Here is a 16,632-nt window from a genome sequence, read left to right as displayed (position 1 = left end):
CTGGGAGTGCTGGAAAACCAGCATCACTGCCCACAATGAAGGGAGTTTTACATCACCATGGACTAAGGGGCTACCAACAAAGAAAGGAAACCCTACAACCCTATTCAATTCTGCCAAGAAGAGTGGTCAAATATCCAGACAGAATCCTTTCAGAAGCTTGCTGACGACTACCAAAAGTGTCTGGTTGAGGTCCAACTTGCTAAGGGACATTTAACCAAATATTTTTGGGGTTATATGTATATGTATATATTTGTGCCTGTAATGCTAATGTCCTATACTGATCATGTAGTCACTAGCATCCACTAGGCTTTTGGTGGTCGTTTGCTGGTCGGTGGTGAGCAGTGTGGAATCAAAACAGTAACACGGTGGACCAGAAGACAAAAACGGTGAGCTAAAAGGTCCTAAAAATATGCCTAGAGCTGAGATTCGCTGACAACACAACTTCTTTCAAAATGTAAATGCAATCCATTTCATCTTTGAATGTATTCATAATTTCAATCATTTCCTCTTTAATATGGACTTCTATGTCCCTACTAAAGATTAAGTAAGGACTATTATACTTTTTCCAAGGGCTTTTAGAACAATGACTGCAACTTCAAACGTTAAAACACCCACCTTGTATTTAATTGAGGATCGTGTATGTTGTGCGGTGGCACCAGATTTAAAGTAGGAACAATAGCAGTGGGTTTTGATACAACAAACAGGCAACCAACTAAAGTGTATGTGCCATGTTTAAATATTAGTCTGTTAAAAATAGTCGTACCCTTTCTGTCCTTGCACTATTAGGCTGACTTCTGATCTTCCATATTCAGCCCAGCCCACTCCCCTATTCTCTTTTCCTTAGATGGCAAATATGCTTTCCCTTGCAAATTCACCCAAGTCAATACCCTTTAAAATTCATGTTTGATTAGTTTTATTGAGCAGACTGCAGCTATGCATTTGATACAGCCAGTGATGCATGGCAAGCACGGTATTCATCTTTGACTTCACTTGCCTCAATTTCTTGTATGCTTACCATCCAGCGCTTTTGGCCACAATAAAGTGGAAGTGAGAATGACAAATAATTACAGGGACTTGGTAGTGATGGAACTCAATTTATGGAAAATAATAACTGATATGGATTCATACATCAAGAGAATGGCCTGGAGAATGGGAGCAAGGACATAATGGATCCGTGAGACCTCCTCGATTTGCACAGAGCTCATTAGTGGTCTGCGTTTGTGACTTGGTTGAAGACACCATTTTGATATACAGAGCAGTGCCTCAAACTTGAAGCGTGTCCAAATTTATATTCAATTCTGGATTCTTGTTACTTCTAAGCATTAGTTTTCTTCCTGTGTAACCATTTCCAGCAAAAGGCGAGACATTTCTTCAAAGGCAGTAAGACCAGCATTGCAGCTTCACTGGACCTCTTTATGTTCATATGTGGAGAGCCTCTTCATCAGGTTTATTGCGTCTCTGAGCTTTGAAATCATCCAGCTGCACTCCTTCACAGAAAACCCAATCAATATCATTGAGCATGTTCCTTTTTTCCTTCTTCAAGCTACAGATTCACAGATGCCAATTAGTTTGAGTGATGAAAACAGTCCTCTCTGTTGACCCATTAGTGAGCTCCTCTCTCAAATGTTTTCTACAGGGAGCTGAGTCCATGCTTTCCTTAATGGCCTTTTCTTGGCATGACTGGTGGCCCATTCAGTAATGGATGTTCCTCTCTATTAGATTTTTAACTTGTCTGACTTTGTTAATCTTCTCTGTAGTGAATGCCTGTCTTTGCTTCACATCCAAGGAAAAGGAACAACTTCTTCAAGCACAAACTAGACAACACATGTCCGATAATCAATGGCTTTATTTATCTCCCCAAGCTTTTAAAAAGATTAAATAAAAACAGACAGAAGCCGGGATTCAGAGCCAATTTAAAAAAGTGAAAGAATAGCTAGTTGACTGCCAAACATATTTGGTACGTAGCTTTACATGGTTGAATAATCATGAAATCTGGGCATTAGTACTCCAAATTACAACAGCATATTGACAAGAGTCTGGTTATAGATCTGCCTGAATAAAACAAAACAAAAAAAATCATAATGTTGTTTATTCCAATTTGAATTCCATTGCCTTATCAATTTCACATCTAAAAAATGGCAATACATTATGTGGCTTGAAAAGAACTATGGTTATCTTTACAATCTAGTGTGAAGAACAAAGGCAAGACTTCCTGTCCTGCTGAAAAGAAATGATAAAGACAGCATGTTCCACACTTGCTGATCTAGTTGTCAACACATCCATTTTCTGCATTTTTTTGATTGCATGATTAAAACAGACACTCAAGATTTAATCCTTCTCTTCTTTCACATGAAACAAGCTACTTATAACTCCCTCAAACACGTATTTCACTGAAATAATAAGTCAAATCATTACAAATACAACAAATTTACACTTGCGGCTAAGGGAAATGTAAACACTGTGGCATACAGCAACAGTTTGAGGAATACTTTCTCCTGCTTCAGTGTCCTTAGGGTTTAAGCAAAGCCCATAACAAAACGTTTTTTCCAGTTTGCTGAAGAGAAATTTTACTGGCCTGACTTAAATCCCATCAAGGTCTGACCTTATTGTCAAACATCAGGGGCTGACCTCACTAATGTCATTTTGGCAGCAAGGTTATAAAATCTTGTCAAAAGCCATCTGAAGAGTGGAGGCTGTGAAACCAGCATACTAATCACATATGCATTTAATATTTGGTTCTCTACATACTCGAATATATCAAACTGACTTTCAGGGCCCAGGTCAGTGCTGGTCCATAAATATTCTGTCCACATGCACATGGGCAGTGTGCATTTATGCATCACAGCCACACAGTGTGAACAATCATTACCTGAGATACACACTGGGTTCAGTCTGATTTAAGCTCTGCTGACTTTATAATACATGTCGGGGGACACTGATCATGCTCTGTGAATATTCAAGCATGCTGACAAAAAGACTGATTAAATGAGTATAATTAATTATTTAATGAATGTATCTATACATCAAGAAATTACAAAAATTACAGCTGCCTGACCCTCTGAAATTAGGGGTCTGCAGTGCATTCTGCTGGATATGCACCACTATCCTCATGATCTCCTAGGCTTTATAACTCTTATTATCTATTATTGGATAATGTTAGAACAGCTGCTGTTTTACAGATTTTATACATCTTATAACAATCCAAGAACAATTCAAAAGCAATAGCCTATTAATTACAGTTACTCTCTGTAATTACTCTCTGTAAGGTGGTGAAAAGTCTATTTTTAGATCACAGAACTGGAAAGCCATCACACTAAACAGCTGAGAGCAATTACTTCATCACAGCATTTATGACGTAGTGTATTAGAACAGGCTGCAGTCTGTCAAAGAACACATGTAAAGTATGTGTGTAGTCAAAAAAACTGAAAGAATTAGTGAAACAGAAGCAAGAAATGGAGGAAAGAACATGTTAAGAGATGAAAATATCGCACCACCACCTAGACTCTGCCTTGTATTTCAGCTGCACTTTGAAAATGAGCACAGAGATGTTTGGTGAAGCCTTCTATAAATAGGCTGTTGTAGGGAATACTTGGATAAATTAATGATTAAGAAGGGAGGTGTGGGCGTTCAGACAAGATGCCTGTGTGAGGTAAAGTCATCCTGCTGCCACCAAGATGGAGTTGATGCTCCTGCGCCTTTTGTGGGGCTGAGCAGAAAAGGAATAATATTTCGACCTTAGTAAAGAACTGAAATCTGGCACAATAACGGAAAACAATCTCCTGATTCTTTTCAAAAAGTAGCCATCACCCAATTCCCTGGATCACAGTAACTTTAAAAGACTTTACCTAAACGTCTTTTGTACCCTTCCCCTCACTGATACCTTTTAACAGTGAGATTCATGTGAAATTGTAAAATGCAGCTAAATAAATGTCAGGAAAGTCCAACTAGAACAACTGGAATTCATGTAACTTTAAATAGAGTCACTTTAACTGATGACAGGTGTGTACTGACTACTGTTTAGGTTGGGTTAATTCTGAATTTACCAACACCCCTACTTATAACAGTGTGCACACTTATGTAACCATATTAGTTACACTTATTTTTGTTTTGTCAGTTTCATTTTTGCAGGTTAAAGGTCACAAAGGTGAAAAAAAAAAAATCAGAAATCATTTATCTTGGTTCCTTACAAAAATATGGTATTTTAATGTGAATTTTTATAACCGTGGTCCTAAATATTGACAAATTATTACCAAATCTGACACCAATCAACTTCAGAGAGAAGGGTTTACCATATGTGAGATAAGCTTTAACTTACTGGCAAAAGACTAAAAAGGTTTTTGACAATGTTTTGTAACTCTAGATTACAGATCAACAGGTATGAAATTACTACCTACTGACCAGTAAGTTCTCTGGAAAATAGCACCATTCCTGGAATATCCTCTAAACCTCTGTTCAGAGTGTAAGAGCGTCTAAAGTTTGTGAAAAACACCAAGACATTTTTCAGCATTTAAAGTCTCTGCACTTCCTAGATGATGAGTGCTATAAATAAATAATTAAATGCAACTTTAAATCTTATTCCTCGACTTTTTCTGCATCAGCTGCAAACAATTTCACAATTTTATTGTTCTGTATGAAGCTGTTTGCACTTGCTGACTTTATATCGCATTTGCACACAGAGGCGGTGTCTGATTTTTCTTTTTCTTTTTATACTTTACTTACATTTTGTGGGGGCACATCTATTCATCTGGGATAACTGGTAGGTAAGATGTTTGCTTAAATTCCGTTTTTATTGTTACAGAGAGCATCTGCATCTATCTATGAGCTTGTCCTCCAATCCTGATGCACTGGCAAAGTCTATGACTGTCACCTAATTACCCCCGCAACACAGCATCAAGTGAATATTTAGTCAAATATAAAGGCAAATGTATTTATAACTCATGCACCAACAAAGTCATGTGGAGTAGTAAAAGAGGTTTGTAGTTATCTGATCTGAGAAACAATGTCCTCTAAAAACAGGGACGTTATAAGAAAGATATGACACTCAAAAAGTCCTGAATTAAAATCTATAAGAGAATTGTGATAGCAAAGACGGCAGCATAATTATTAATAAAGGGGGAAAAAAGCTGTAAAATTCTTATTTCGCAGAAAACAAGCAAAACTTTTAAGCACTTTTTTAAAATCTGAAATGATTGGGATACATTATGACAGTTTTGTAAATCATTTTTTATTAACATTAAAATTTAAGCTAGGTATATGTAATGCCTCAAAATAACTTTGATAACTTTGTTTGAAGACAAAATCCCTGCTGGGTGTCATCATTTATTCGTAAAAACCTTCTTCTAGTAACAGATTATTCAACTGAACCAGCAGCTGGTGACAGATTACATAATATGCCCCAGGTCATCTAGCTTGTATAGAGATGATATTTATTTTACTATGAAAGTAGATCAAATAAAATTTAAAAAATAAATTAATTGTAAGCATTTCAGTACATGTGCCCATTCAGTTTTAGCTGCCTTAAATCTGACTGGTCTCCTCTGGCAAGAAGCTGTCCCAGTGCGAACTGGGTGCAAATACATAAAACTATGTGATTTGAGTCGTAAATATATCCATAGGCACTTATTAGATCAGGTTTATGAGCCTGGTTTGGTTATGAAATTCTTCTTTTTCTTCAGTTTGGGCCAATAAGATTAAAGCGCTAACAGCTGACTAATGACTGAACCCCAAGTAGATCAATTACATTATGATAAGCAATTCATTCCCCGGTCTTTAGTCTTCTTGTTATCTTGACAAACATACATTTTTCAATAGTCACACTTTATAACTGCACACCATTGTATTTATGTAGAAATGCTTGTTTAATGTGGTCTGGTATTGTTTCTGTCTGTACAAACTAGGACAGTTGTAGTGTCTTGTAGCCTTTAGGCATCTCAAGCCCACTGCAGTGTTGTTCTCAGGAGATCTCTGCCTGCTTGTGATTCTCAAAGTCTCATTAAACACAGTGGGATCTGATGTTTGGTGCTCTTGCAGTGACCTGAGATGTGAATTAAAGGTGACCTCATTAGGCACTCCATCAGCTGGCCCTTGTTAGGGAAAAATGCATCTACTCAAACAACCTTTTGTGCCAATGGAAATGCCTCCCAGAACAAACCGCAGCACAGGTCACATTGATTAGAACAAACTTCCCAAACAAGTCCAAACTCTAGTTTTTCCATGTGTATATGTGTAAGGAGCCTTCGCTAAAAGTTCTGTCACTTCATTCAAAAAACACCCCGAGAGGTAAAATTGTCGGTTTTGTTGTTGATTCTCATTGTTTATAATCCAGAGTCCTATTCAGATGAAACAACATTTACTTTTATCTCAATGTGTCATAAATTACCTGCTTATTTCTCCCTACCTGACTCCATTTTACATCTATGGAGACTCACTTCCCCTCACACATTCACATTTATACCAGGGCTGCAATCTTCAACCTGCCTGCCATAGGACCTTAACCTTTCCCACCTTTCACAATTTATTGTGATGCATCACAAAATTTATGCATTATGGCAGTACCATGACACATTGCTCACAGTAGTAACAGTACAGATTTTTTATTTTTAGTGTCATCTTGCAAGATCATTGTTATCATTGCTTACATTCTCTAGTGCACACAACGGGAAAAGGTTGGAAATGTCTGAAAGCAAGATCGGCATGTCAGCTTCCAATAATGATTTGGTACCTTTAGTACCTGCTAAAAATGAAAAATATAAAACAAAAAACATCAACACCAACAATCATAAAACAAGCATAGCCAGACTATGAAGAGGAGATACTAGCAGCCGATGACGTGCCACCCAAAAGTAACCAAATGACTCCACTGAGCATTGCTAGAGCAGTCAGTTACACTCCACATGACAGGAAGAGCAAACGATGAATGGAAGTGACTGATGCAGCTGGTTTAAAAAGATCAACCCAAGATGCAACATCCCAGGTAGAAAATAGTTTTCAGTTTTATTATGTGATAATATTGTTCAGCCCCTGTAGAATTAAAAGGTTAAGTTAACTTCTTCATGCTTTAATTTAACAATGAATAACATATTTCATACTTTCAGTTAAAATACCCAAGAAAAACACAACATAGGTGACTTTTGTGCTTACATTTGACTCATGCTGTGTCACTACTATTGCACTTTAATGCTGGTGCTGGCACCTTGTTTGGGTAGATTCACACTTCTAATTAGGGAGCGTGTCATCAGTGACAGAATCTCACTGGAAAAGGAGGATGGAAAATTCCCTTCATTTACTTACATTTATGAATGCTGCCGCCAGCAAGCATCAACTAAAAGCTCATTATTTTTTAGCTATAATGTCAGAAATAGTATCACAAATTTTCTTGAAGAATCATGATATAATTTTGAGTCAGACGCAGATAAATTTAAAGCTCCCTAAAATTACCTGTATAATAAGCTTACAGATCAAACCTGTTTCCAGGGCTAGGTGTTGAATCTATCCTAGTAATTATTTTCTTTTTTAAAAGAGTGGTTATAATCAGATAAGTAATCTGCCCTGATCTGCATTATCACCCTATAAGTGGTAGTAATAGGGTTATGTAGCTGACCTGCCAAAATTGGAGAAAGACACACACTCACACCAAAGGAAATCATAGCAAAGAGAAGAAAGTTGTTAAAATTGGAGGGCTTCTAAATTTTCCAGACATTACTCAGTTCATTTTGACTGTATTAGGCATTTGGCTGTGTCCATCAACCAATAGGAAACAAGACAGTAAAGATTAGAAATAGGCCAGACTCAAGGCAAATTCTCCCGTCTTTTCCCTTTTCGTGACATTCACAGCTCTGTGTGTGGCTTCAAAATATCTGGCTATTGTTTGAAGTCCTATGTTTTAGCAATCCATGCAAGCAGACTCCACCAGCCCACAAGCCTGTCTGCCAAAGTGTGCAGCAAAAGCAGCTTGCATCTCCAAATCCAGCCATTTAAAGGGCTTAACTGCACAAGCAGCTTTGTAGTTAGTATGAGGTGACGATCACAATGGCTCTTTGATGTTCACACAATGCTAAGGAAAAACACTTATCGCAAGGTGTTACTTTGATGTAACATCAATACAAAACTGCACTTTTCTTGACACTTGACACAGGTTTCCAAAAGATGCTTCATTTCAAAATTACACCATTTCTGACAATGAAGTCACCCAGTTTTCTTTAGTAATTATATGATTATTATTTTTCTCCAATACTTTCCTAACATTTCACTGAGGTACATCGCGTGTGACAGTATTTATGTGCACAAAAAAAAAAAAAAGGCCAAACATAAGCCTCTTAACACTAAGCCACCATTGTAGGTGGGCATATGCACAATTAGTTCATTAAATAAACAGTAACCACAAGAAGAACTAATTGGTTAAAGCAATAATTAATATGCAGTCCAACCATCTCTGTGCTATTATTCAGCTGTTTTAAACCAGCTTGATGGAAAGTAAGGCCGATGGGATCTTGGAAAACCTGTACAATTTGTTAGCATTTTGATCTTGAAAATAAAAATACAGACATACCTTCTTATTCTCCTAAATTTCTAGAAAAAAATATTATGTACATATATAAATTATATAGAAACAAGCAACAGGGCACTGCTTTTCCTTTCACATTTCTACATTTCTGTTAATCTTCTTTGCAGACTCTGGAGTTATATTGTGTCAGAAGTCCCACGTAAGATTAAATGTAATCATGAGCAAATAATTTAATTACACGGGTGCAGGTTTTCATCGCCACGTGGTTAAGTTCTGCACATGTAGAACTCAGCAGCCCAAGCACACAAAATAGCCATCACGCTGGTGAGAGCTTCTGCTTGGTTAACGCTGCAGCAGATTCGTGCTCTCACAGGCAGCTCTGCTTTGAAAGCTGAACTCTGTTTACACAAATTACTCAGACTTTTGACAGTTTAGGAGGGCAAAGTCCAATGAAAGAAGGGGCCTTAAAGTGATTTGTCAGATTCAGTGCACACACAACCTCTGTGACTGACAGGTTCATCTGAATGTGGTAAACCGAGTTATACTGTGATAACAACATAAGCTACCGGAAGATAAAGAAGCTGAATGAACCATTAAAAGTTTTTTTTCTGTGTACATGTGGAAGTATTGACAAATAGTGCTGGATTGCTTTAATGCTAAAGAAATCTTAAAGGATTCAAAGTCAAGTTTTGAAACCTCTACAGTCCTGTTCCATTAGCTTGTTGTACTAGATCAATAATCATAACAAGGATCAAGAAAGGAAGAGTGCATAAGGATCTAGTCATTATAATTTTGGGGTTACAGCCAAAATAGCTGCATATACACCTGTCAACAAATTATTGCCCACTTGCTTTAAAAGTTGCTCTAGAATCTCCAAGATCCAGCTTTGTGTGGATTGCTGAATACCAACGAAGCCTCCACTTCTTATCAACACTTCATTTCCCCTAAATTACTTCCATATATTTTGTGAGGTTTTGATATTTTCTACTTCTGTTGTGTTTTATTCAACTTGGATTGTGCTTCGTGTGCCTTTGCAGTATTTTTCTATTTGTTGGTGTTTTCTTAGGCTGCAGTGCACTTGACCTCTCAGGGCCGCCATATTTGCAGCCTTTTGTTGCCCCTGTCCTAACTATGTCCTAAGATATGTTGCTTCATCATATTCAAACTGAGTCAAACTGTTTGGCATGAAATAGTGAAATTTCGCAGTTTAAGCATTTGATAAATTCTTTTGTTCTAATTTGACCAAATGCAAGTTTATAGAATTTACAAATCATTGAATTCTGTTTTTATTTACACAGCATCAACTTTATTGGAATTGGGGTTGCATATGGAAAGTGAAACGTCCTACTCAGCTGATAAACTTGTCTCAGCCTCTAAGAAAAAGTCAAGGCTGTATTTTTATTATTTTAATGTCAATGCAGTACTAGAAGTACCCTCTTCAGTAGATGACTAAGTTACATCATAGTTGCCAAGCAACACAAGCAACTTAAGGATAAGTAATTGTTATAAATTCATTTTATTTTACATCACACATGTACTTTTTTTTCCCAGGTTTGGTCAAGGCAAGTCTGCCATTTAGAGCTGAGGATAAAAACTATTAATTATGAATTTTCAATTCTTCCATCTCATTACATTAACAGCTTTATATTTGAAAAGAGAAAATAACCTAGAAGTTCCCTATCCCTAAAGCAATAACCTAAGGTCAGTACTAAACAAAGTCCCTGCTTATTCCCCGCTGGCTCCACCCTGACATTGTACACGGGACTCCGCTGAATCAGCAGCATTTCTGAACTCAATCAAGGACAGTAATTTACTGACTTCATCATCAATCAAAACAATGCGAGATACATAAGTACAACAGTGAGGCTTTAAGAATGAGGAGTTGGTTTATCAGTTTGCAGTTTGTGGAGAACATCCACTTTTTCCTGCTGTTGTAAATATCTGTCTCCCAACCATTTATCTGCCTTCCCTGCAAGCTTCTCTCTAGTTATTTTCAAAGGTCAGAAGGACAAATCCATCTATCTTACAGACGAAAAACAACACATCACAGACTGTCAGGAGGAAGATGCATCATTCACTCACTTCTAATTGAATGATACTTCCAGCAGCAATGCAGCTGAAACAAACACAAGGAGACGGAATACACTTTGTCCAGAAACATCATCTACACAGTATAATCAGACTGTATGAACTGAGTGCTCATTAAAAGGAGTTTAGTTATACAAAATGTTATTGAAGAAGATCATCATTATCTAATTTGCTGCAGTGCATTTATGTGCGGTTTGTTTCATGAAGAGGAAATATTGCAAATCTTAAAATTCATGTTTCTAATTAACACTTTAAAGAAAGTCTGGATCAAAAATAAGTGGAGCCTATAGTTTAGTTTAACCATCTAAATTCTAGCTATTGATAATATGATGATCACTGTCACGCTTCTCTTTTTTGCTTGTTCAGTCAATTCTGCTAACTCCGGCTTGAAGTCCAGTCCCTAAATCCCCTTTATCCTTCCAACCACCCATAGCCATCTACCCATTCTGAACTTTGGAAAAAGTCACCATGTACAGAAATAAAGAGCTATGGCACAGGAAACGCAAAAAGAAAAGATATACAGATGAACTTCAACTACAAGTTTATTTAAATTGCCCAGAGTAATTATGAAAGAGAAAGGAAAGTGATATTCTAAGAGGAGAGCAAAGAATTAATTAGTTAAAGAGGAGGAAAAAAGCTGATAAGCAAGTTAGTGAGAGGAACAGCAGAAGGAGGAGGGCTCTGAGAAGTGACTGTGAAGGGCAAAGTCAGACAGAAATTGCGCTATAACTTTACCTCCATAAAAATGTCTTCTGTGTTGGCTGAAAACGTGGTGGTCCGTGTAACTCCCTGTGGACCGGGGCACCTAGCACTGTCAGCATTTACACGCAAAGTCTAATGTGAATATTAAACTTTATGTAGCAGCTGATTCTGAGCACAGCTCTCATTTTATCCACTACTTAACAAAAGTGGTGTTTTAAAGAACCCATATTATGAACAGTTACATGTTTTAAATTTTATTTTTCTACAGCAATAGGTTTACATGCTCTGATATTAAAAAAATACATTCTTTTTCATATTGTACTTGTGACACTGTTTTTCTCTCCTGTGATATTTTAAGGCCCCCCATCAAAAAAGTCCAGTAAACGGTGCAAAAAAGGAAAAACTACAAAGAGTGACAGAAGTCTGCACCAAGTTAATATAATAATAATAACAATGATAATAATAATAATAATAATAATAATAATAATAATAAGTGTTATCTGCAGATGCACAATACTGCACGACACCTACTTTGTGTAAATCATTACATATTCAACTGGCATTTATAATTTATGGTTTATAGTTAAGTATTTAACATTTTATGGTTACAAGCAGAGGGTAGATACTGAAAGATCATGGTTACGATAGCAGAATTAATGTAGGGTATTCTGGGATAAGAAAGGGTGAGGAGTTCATTACAGCTCAGAATAGAGCCACTACTCCACAAAGGAGCCAACTGAATTGGTTCAGGCATCTGACAAGGATGCCTCCTAAGTATGTCCTGGATGAGGCACTTTCAACATGTCCTACAGGGAGGGGGTCCTGGGGCAGTCCAAGAACAAGCCGGAGAAATTATTTCTCAGCTGGTGTGGAAAGACCTCAGTGCTTCCCCAGAAATCTAGAAGTGTCAGAGGAGAGGGAGGTCTGGACATCTCTGCTTAGACTGCTGCCCCAGTAACCCGGATGCAATTAAAAGGTAATTGTGTCATAAGCAATCATAACAATAATGGATGGACTGGTGCTTATAGAGCACGTTTCTATTCTACTTGAGCACAACGCGCTTGTACAACATGCCTCATTCACCCATTCATACAAGCAACTTTTTTCTTCATATGCACCTTCTATTTAACAGTCACACATTCACACTCCAATGAACACACTGCAGAGTAACTTGAGGGTCAGCATCTTGCACAAGAATACTTTGGCATGCAGAGTAGAACAGCCAGTCAACCAACCTTCCAATTAATAGATGGATGGATGAATGGACGGGTCAGCTGATGGGCCAAAGCCAACATTACATAATGATACTACATGGGAATATCAGATAATAATCCGATTAGAATTTTAGATTATGAGCTATATGCTAACATTAAGGATTTTCCTGTTATTGGGAAGACATTAACATCCAAATTTAAAGTAATCGACTGGGTCTTTAGTTCCTCAGGAGTATTATGTTTGAGATGACTAGTTGGGATGGACTTCAACTTTTGGACCTCTCCATACCTGTATGTGCATGATCAAATGTGCTATAGAATGAGCACAATAACTAAATATGGAGCAAATTGCTAGTGCACTTTTGTTAAAAGGTTGCTAAATTGGTCGTTAAATTCAGCTGCTTCCAGAATCTGTGATGCTAAAAAACAGGAGTGGAAAACCTTAAAGGTGCCTTTTAAACAGAGGTTGGCAAAAAAGCCTGGAGCCTTATAACTACATGCAACCTTACAGACATGATAAACTACAGTTTTTAACAACTCGTGCCGCGATGAGACTGTTGTGTGCCATAATTGTTGAGTTGTTGGTCTTCCTAGAGGTGCTAGAAGGATTGATTTTGCTGCTTCTGGACAGTGCCAGGATGCCAAGACTTGAGCCTTTAGCTTCATGTAAAGTGCATTTACATGAGACAACAAGGCAAAAGCAAAAGCAAATACAATACTGAATAAACTTGTACAACATGTGCTCCAAGTGATTAGAGAGGAATAATAATATTTTTGGAGCAATCACCTTGGCCGTAGGTGGAGGAGGTGGAATAACTACTCATTCTCTGTCACTAGCTCTATTAGAAGCACTCAAGAAAGCCAGTGGGCCCACTTAGCGGTGCAATAAATACTCTGAGAGCTGAGGGACAGTGTAGAGAGAGAGAGCGAGAGAGGGGAAAATGAGTGAGACATAAGGGAGAGCTGCTAAAGAGATGAGAAAGAATACAAAGATTGGTTGTTAGAAGTCAGAACGGGGGAAACAGGGCGAGAGCAGAAGGAAGAAACTGTTATGAAATGAGAAGATTTAAGTAAAAATATTCAGAGTGACAGAAGAAAAAAAAACAAGTAAATCTCTAGACATACTCTCAAGTAGATTACTCTTAAAGAGACCCCAGTTGTATCACATATTTAATCTTTCCCCTCCCCTTTCCTCTTCCTTATTCTTCTGTGAGATGGGAATAGGTCATGGCTGCCAGCAGCTGGTTTTGCAAACAACGGGGCGACATGGCTAACGTAGCTCAGAGGATTGTTTCCTCCCATTTCTGTTTTGTCTGGACAACCATTCGCATGAATTATGACCCAGCCACTAGCAGGACACAGCAAACATATGCTAGCTGATTGTCTCATAAATTCACGCCGCACCTCACTGCCCACCATCCATTGTGCCGTCTGTAGTCAAGTAACAACAACAAAGAGCCCTTCCTGCCAGGCCTGTTTCAGGTCCCTGTGGTGATGACCAACAAAAGACGGGCATAATGTGATTTGTTACTGTGATATTTGCTGCAATTAAAGCTGTCGTTGGAGATTTAGATCCATGTTGGTGAGGGATTTAAGCTGGTTTAGTCACTGGAAATTTACTCAGATTCAATTCGGAGAAAAACGGATTGGCGTGTCCTTTTAAAATTCAAATAAAACTTCAAAGTTACAAAGCAGGTAACAACCCTCGTTTAAATCTAAACCAGAGGTACAACACAACCAAACACAACAAACTCTTCTGAAACCCTCCACTTCACCTTACATGAAAAAAAATGTAACTACACCTCACAACGACACAACTTTGGTGACAAAACTGCAGAGCAACGCAGGCAGAAGCATGACACCTAGTTTATGCTCACAATTGTTACCCTGTATACAGCTTAAAAAAACTTTCTAGGGAAAACTTGCCTCCCAACTTTTACTCCTGCACCAGAGCTGGTGCAGAGCTTTCTTCTGAATGGTAACACCTTCATTTTAAGACTGCAGCAAGTCCAGTGCCTCAAGCACCAGCATATATGGATACGGTGCTGTGGTAATGTCATGTTTGGTGTGACATTACCAGTGCAGAGACCATAAGCTAGATTTAAATGTTGTAGGCAAGTATACATTAGCACTCCAGGTCGAAAGTTTAAGAAATACTAGTCAGAGCAAATTTGGTTGAAATCTAGTTAGTGAAAAATGGAAAATGGCAGATGCCTTGATGTGTAAATAGATGTGCGTAATAAAGTTGTTCCCTAATACTTTAAGTGTCACTAGAGTCTTTGTGTCATCAGATGTTTGTCTCCTCCATGCACCTTGGAAATAGGTGGAGTAGTGCCAAAAAATTTGTTGCTTTCGATGCCTTGATGTGAGCTCCACTCAGTTTTCCAGATCATTTGGTCCTATTTTAAAGAGGGTTTTCCATGTCCTTTTAAAAAAAAAATTAGTTGTTCTTAGTTACTACTACTAGTATTATTATTGTTATTATCATTAATATTATTATTAATATTATTATTATTATTACAGTCCTGGAGGAGACACAAAAGCCTTCAGGGTTGCATCCAAAAGGCCATTTGCCATAAAAATCTGACCTTAAATTTTCTTATTTATACTCCTTTTCCCCACTTATTTGGGAAAATCCTACTGAGGTTGGAAGTATAGCCAAGATGGCAGTATACAAGGCTGAAAACTAAAACACTACGCCAGAATGAACTACAATGAACTCATATTACAAGGTTAAAATAAGGCTAATCGCAGGAGCAGTAGTAATGGCAATAAAAGCAGCTGCTTCCCATAAAATTTACAATGGTTCTGAATTTAGCCAAGGATACTGGACTCATCAATTTAACCTCAAAACAAGCAGGGTCCCTGAAAACAAGCATTAGCATCCAAACCTTGTTCAGGTATTCTCAGGGCATAGATTTAAGCGAGAGAACTGGAGCACAAATGAGTGGAACCAAAATTAAACCTTCTTCAAGGGGAGACTTGTTTAATTCTATTTGCAGACTATTAAAGGTGGCTGCTGCAGTCTCTCTTCCCAGCCTCCATGTGTACATTAGTGATAACTAATGCACTGTACGTCTAGTAATCTCATATGTCTGCAAACTGCCAATGCCTAAATTAATGTACTTAATCAAATAACTGCCAACATTAGCAGATAAAGCACAGAAGAAGTGTTGGCACATCCATTTAACCAGACACGAGGTGTTATAAAAGGGCGACTGGATTCCATGTTTGGCAGCAAGGAGGACTCCTCTTCTGGGACACTGTACTTCTAATATTTACAGCATGTACACAAAACGACTGTGGACATCCTTCTCTGGCCTAAGCTAAACAAGCAATAAGGACCTTTCTTTGTTTACTTGCAGCTTTTGATATTTTGTGCACACATACCAGACAAAGCTCACACCCCTCTGTGTAATCTCTGCTCTCCAACTCTGAGGCCAAGCTAATTACCTGAATTAAAGCGGGTTAGGGTTGTTATGCAAGCCGCTACAGAATTAGCCTCGTGGGAAAGTAAATACTCGCAGTTAGTCCCAATTTACATATTAAAAATTATTTATTTTAAACTGAAAGACCGCTACATAAAACAGTAAAGAAAAAAGGATATAAACAACAGTCCTCTTTGAGTAACAAATTACTGTTTAAAAAAAAATCCTCCAGTTTTTACACAGGTGTGTGCCGTTACCTTTGATTCTTGTTGACTAGGCACAGTAGCCTGTGGTCGGTGAAGGTCCCGGTTTTGAGGTTCGTTCTCCTTTTCGCTTATTTCTGTCATTTTTTTATTTTAAAAAAATTTTCCTTCCTCAGCAAAACTCAACCAACTGGCAAGTCCACGGCGACAGAGGAATCTGGAAACTACGCATGCAGAGGTGCAAACATCCCTACGGTCTCTCGTGCAGCACCCCTGGACGAATTCTGACTGCTAACTTATCGACAGCATCCATCTAGGAATGCGCTTTAAAGCTGTCTCCGTCCTTTTTTTCGCTCTGAAGACGCGGTGGGAAAAATATCCAACAGCTGCAGCCTGCCGGTTCGTCCACTTCCCTCCGCCGCCTCTCTCCTCTCTCTCACACCGGCCAGTTTTTCTCCGCTCGCTCGCTCACTCGCACACGCGCTCCTACAACA

The 16,632-nt window shown here is 38.1% G+C and overlaps 1 protein-coding gene across 1 annotated transcript in view; it reads right to left on the bottom strand.

Moving 5' to 3' along the window:
• The window catches only part of LOC100705665 (SH3 and cysteine-rich domain-containing protein 2), a 32,599-nt gene extending 16,267 nt beyond the window's left edge, over nucleotides 1-16,332 (bottom strand). Inside the window, exon 1 of the mRNA XM_005471311.4 lies at nucleotides 16,193-16,332. Coding sequence (XP_005471368.1) covers nucleotides 16,193-16,282 — 90 coding nt within the window. The 5' untranslated portion in view covers nucleotides 16,283-16,332. The remainder of the gene's footprint in view (nucleotides 1-16,192) is intronic.
• Nucleotides 16,333-16,632: the final 300 nt, after the last annotated feature.

The sequence above is a fragment of the Oreochromis niloticus genome, linkage group LG8, assembly GCF_001858045.2.
Source record: "Oreochromis niloticus isolate F11D_XX linkage group LG8, O_niloticus_UMD_NMBU, whole genome shotgun sequence".
Lineage (NCBI taxonomy): Eukaryota > Metazoa > Chordata > Actinopteri > Cichliformes > Cichlidae > Oreochromis > Oreochromis niloticus.
Note: the sequence above shows the minus strand (reverse complement) of the source record. Positions and strands in the feature narration are given on the sequence as shown.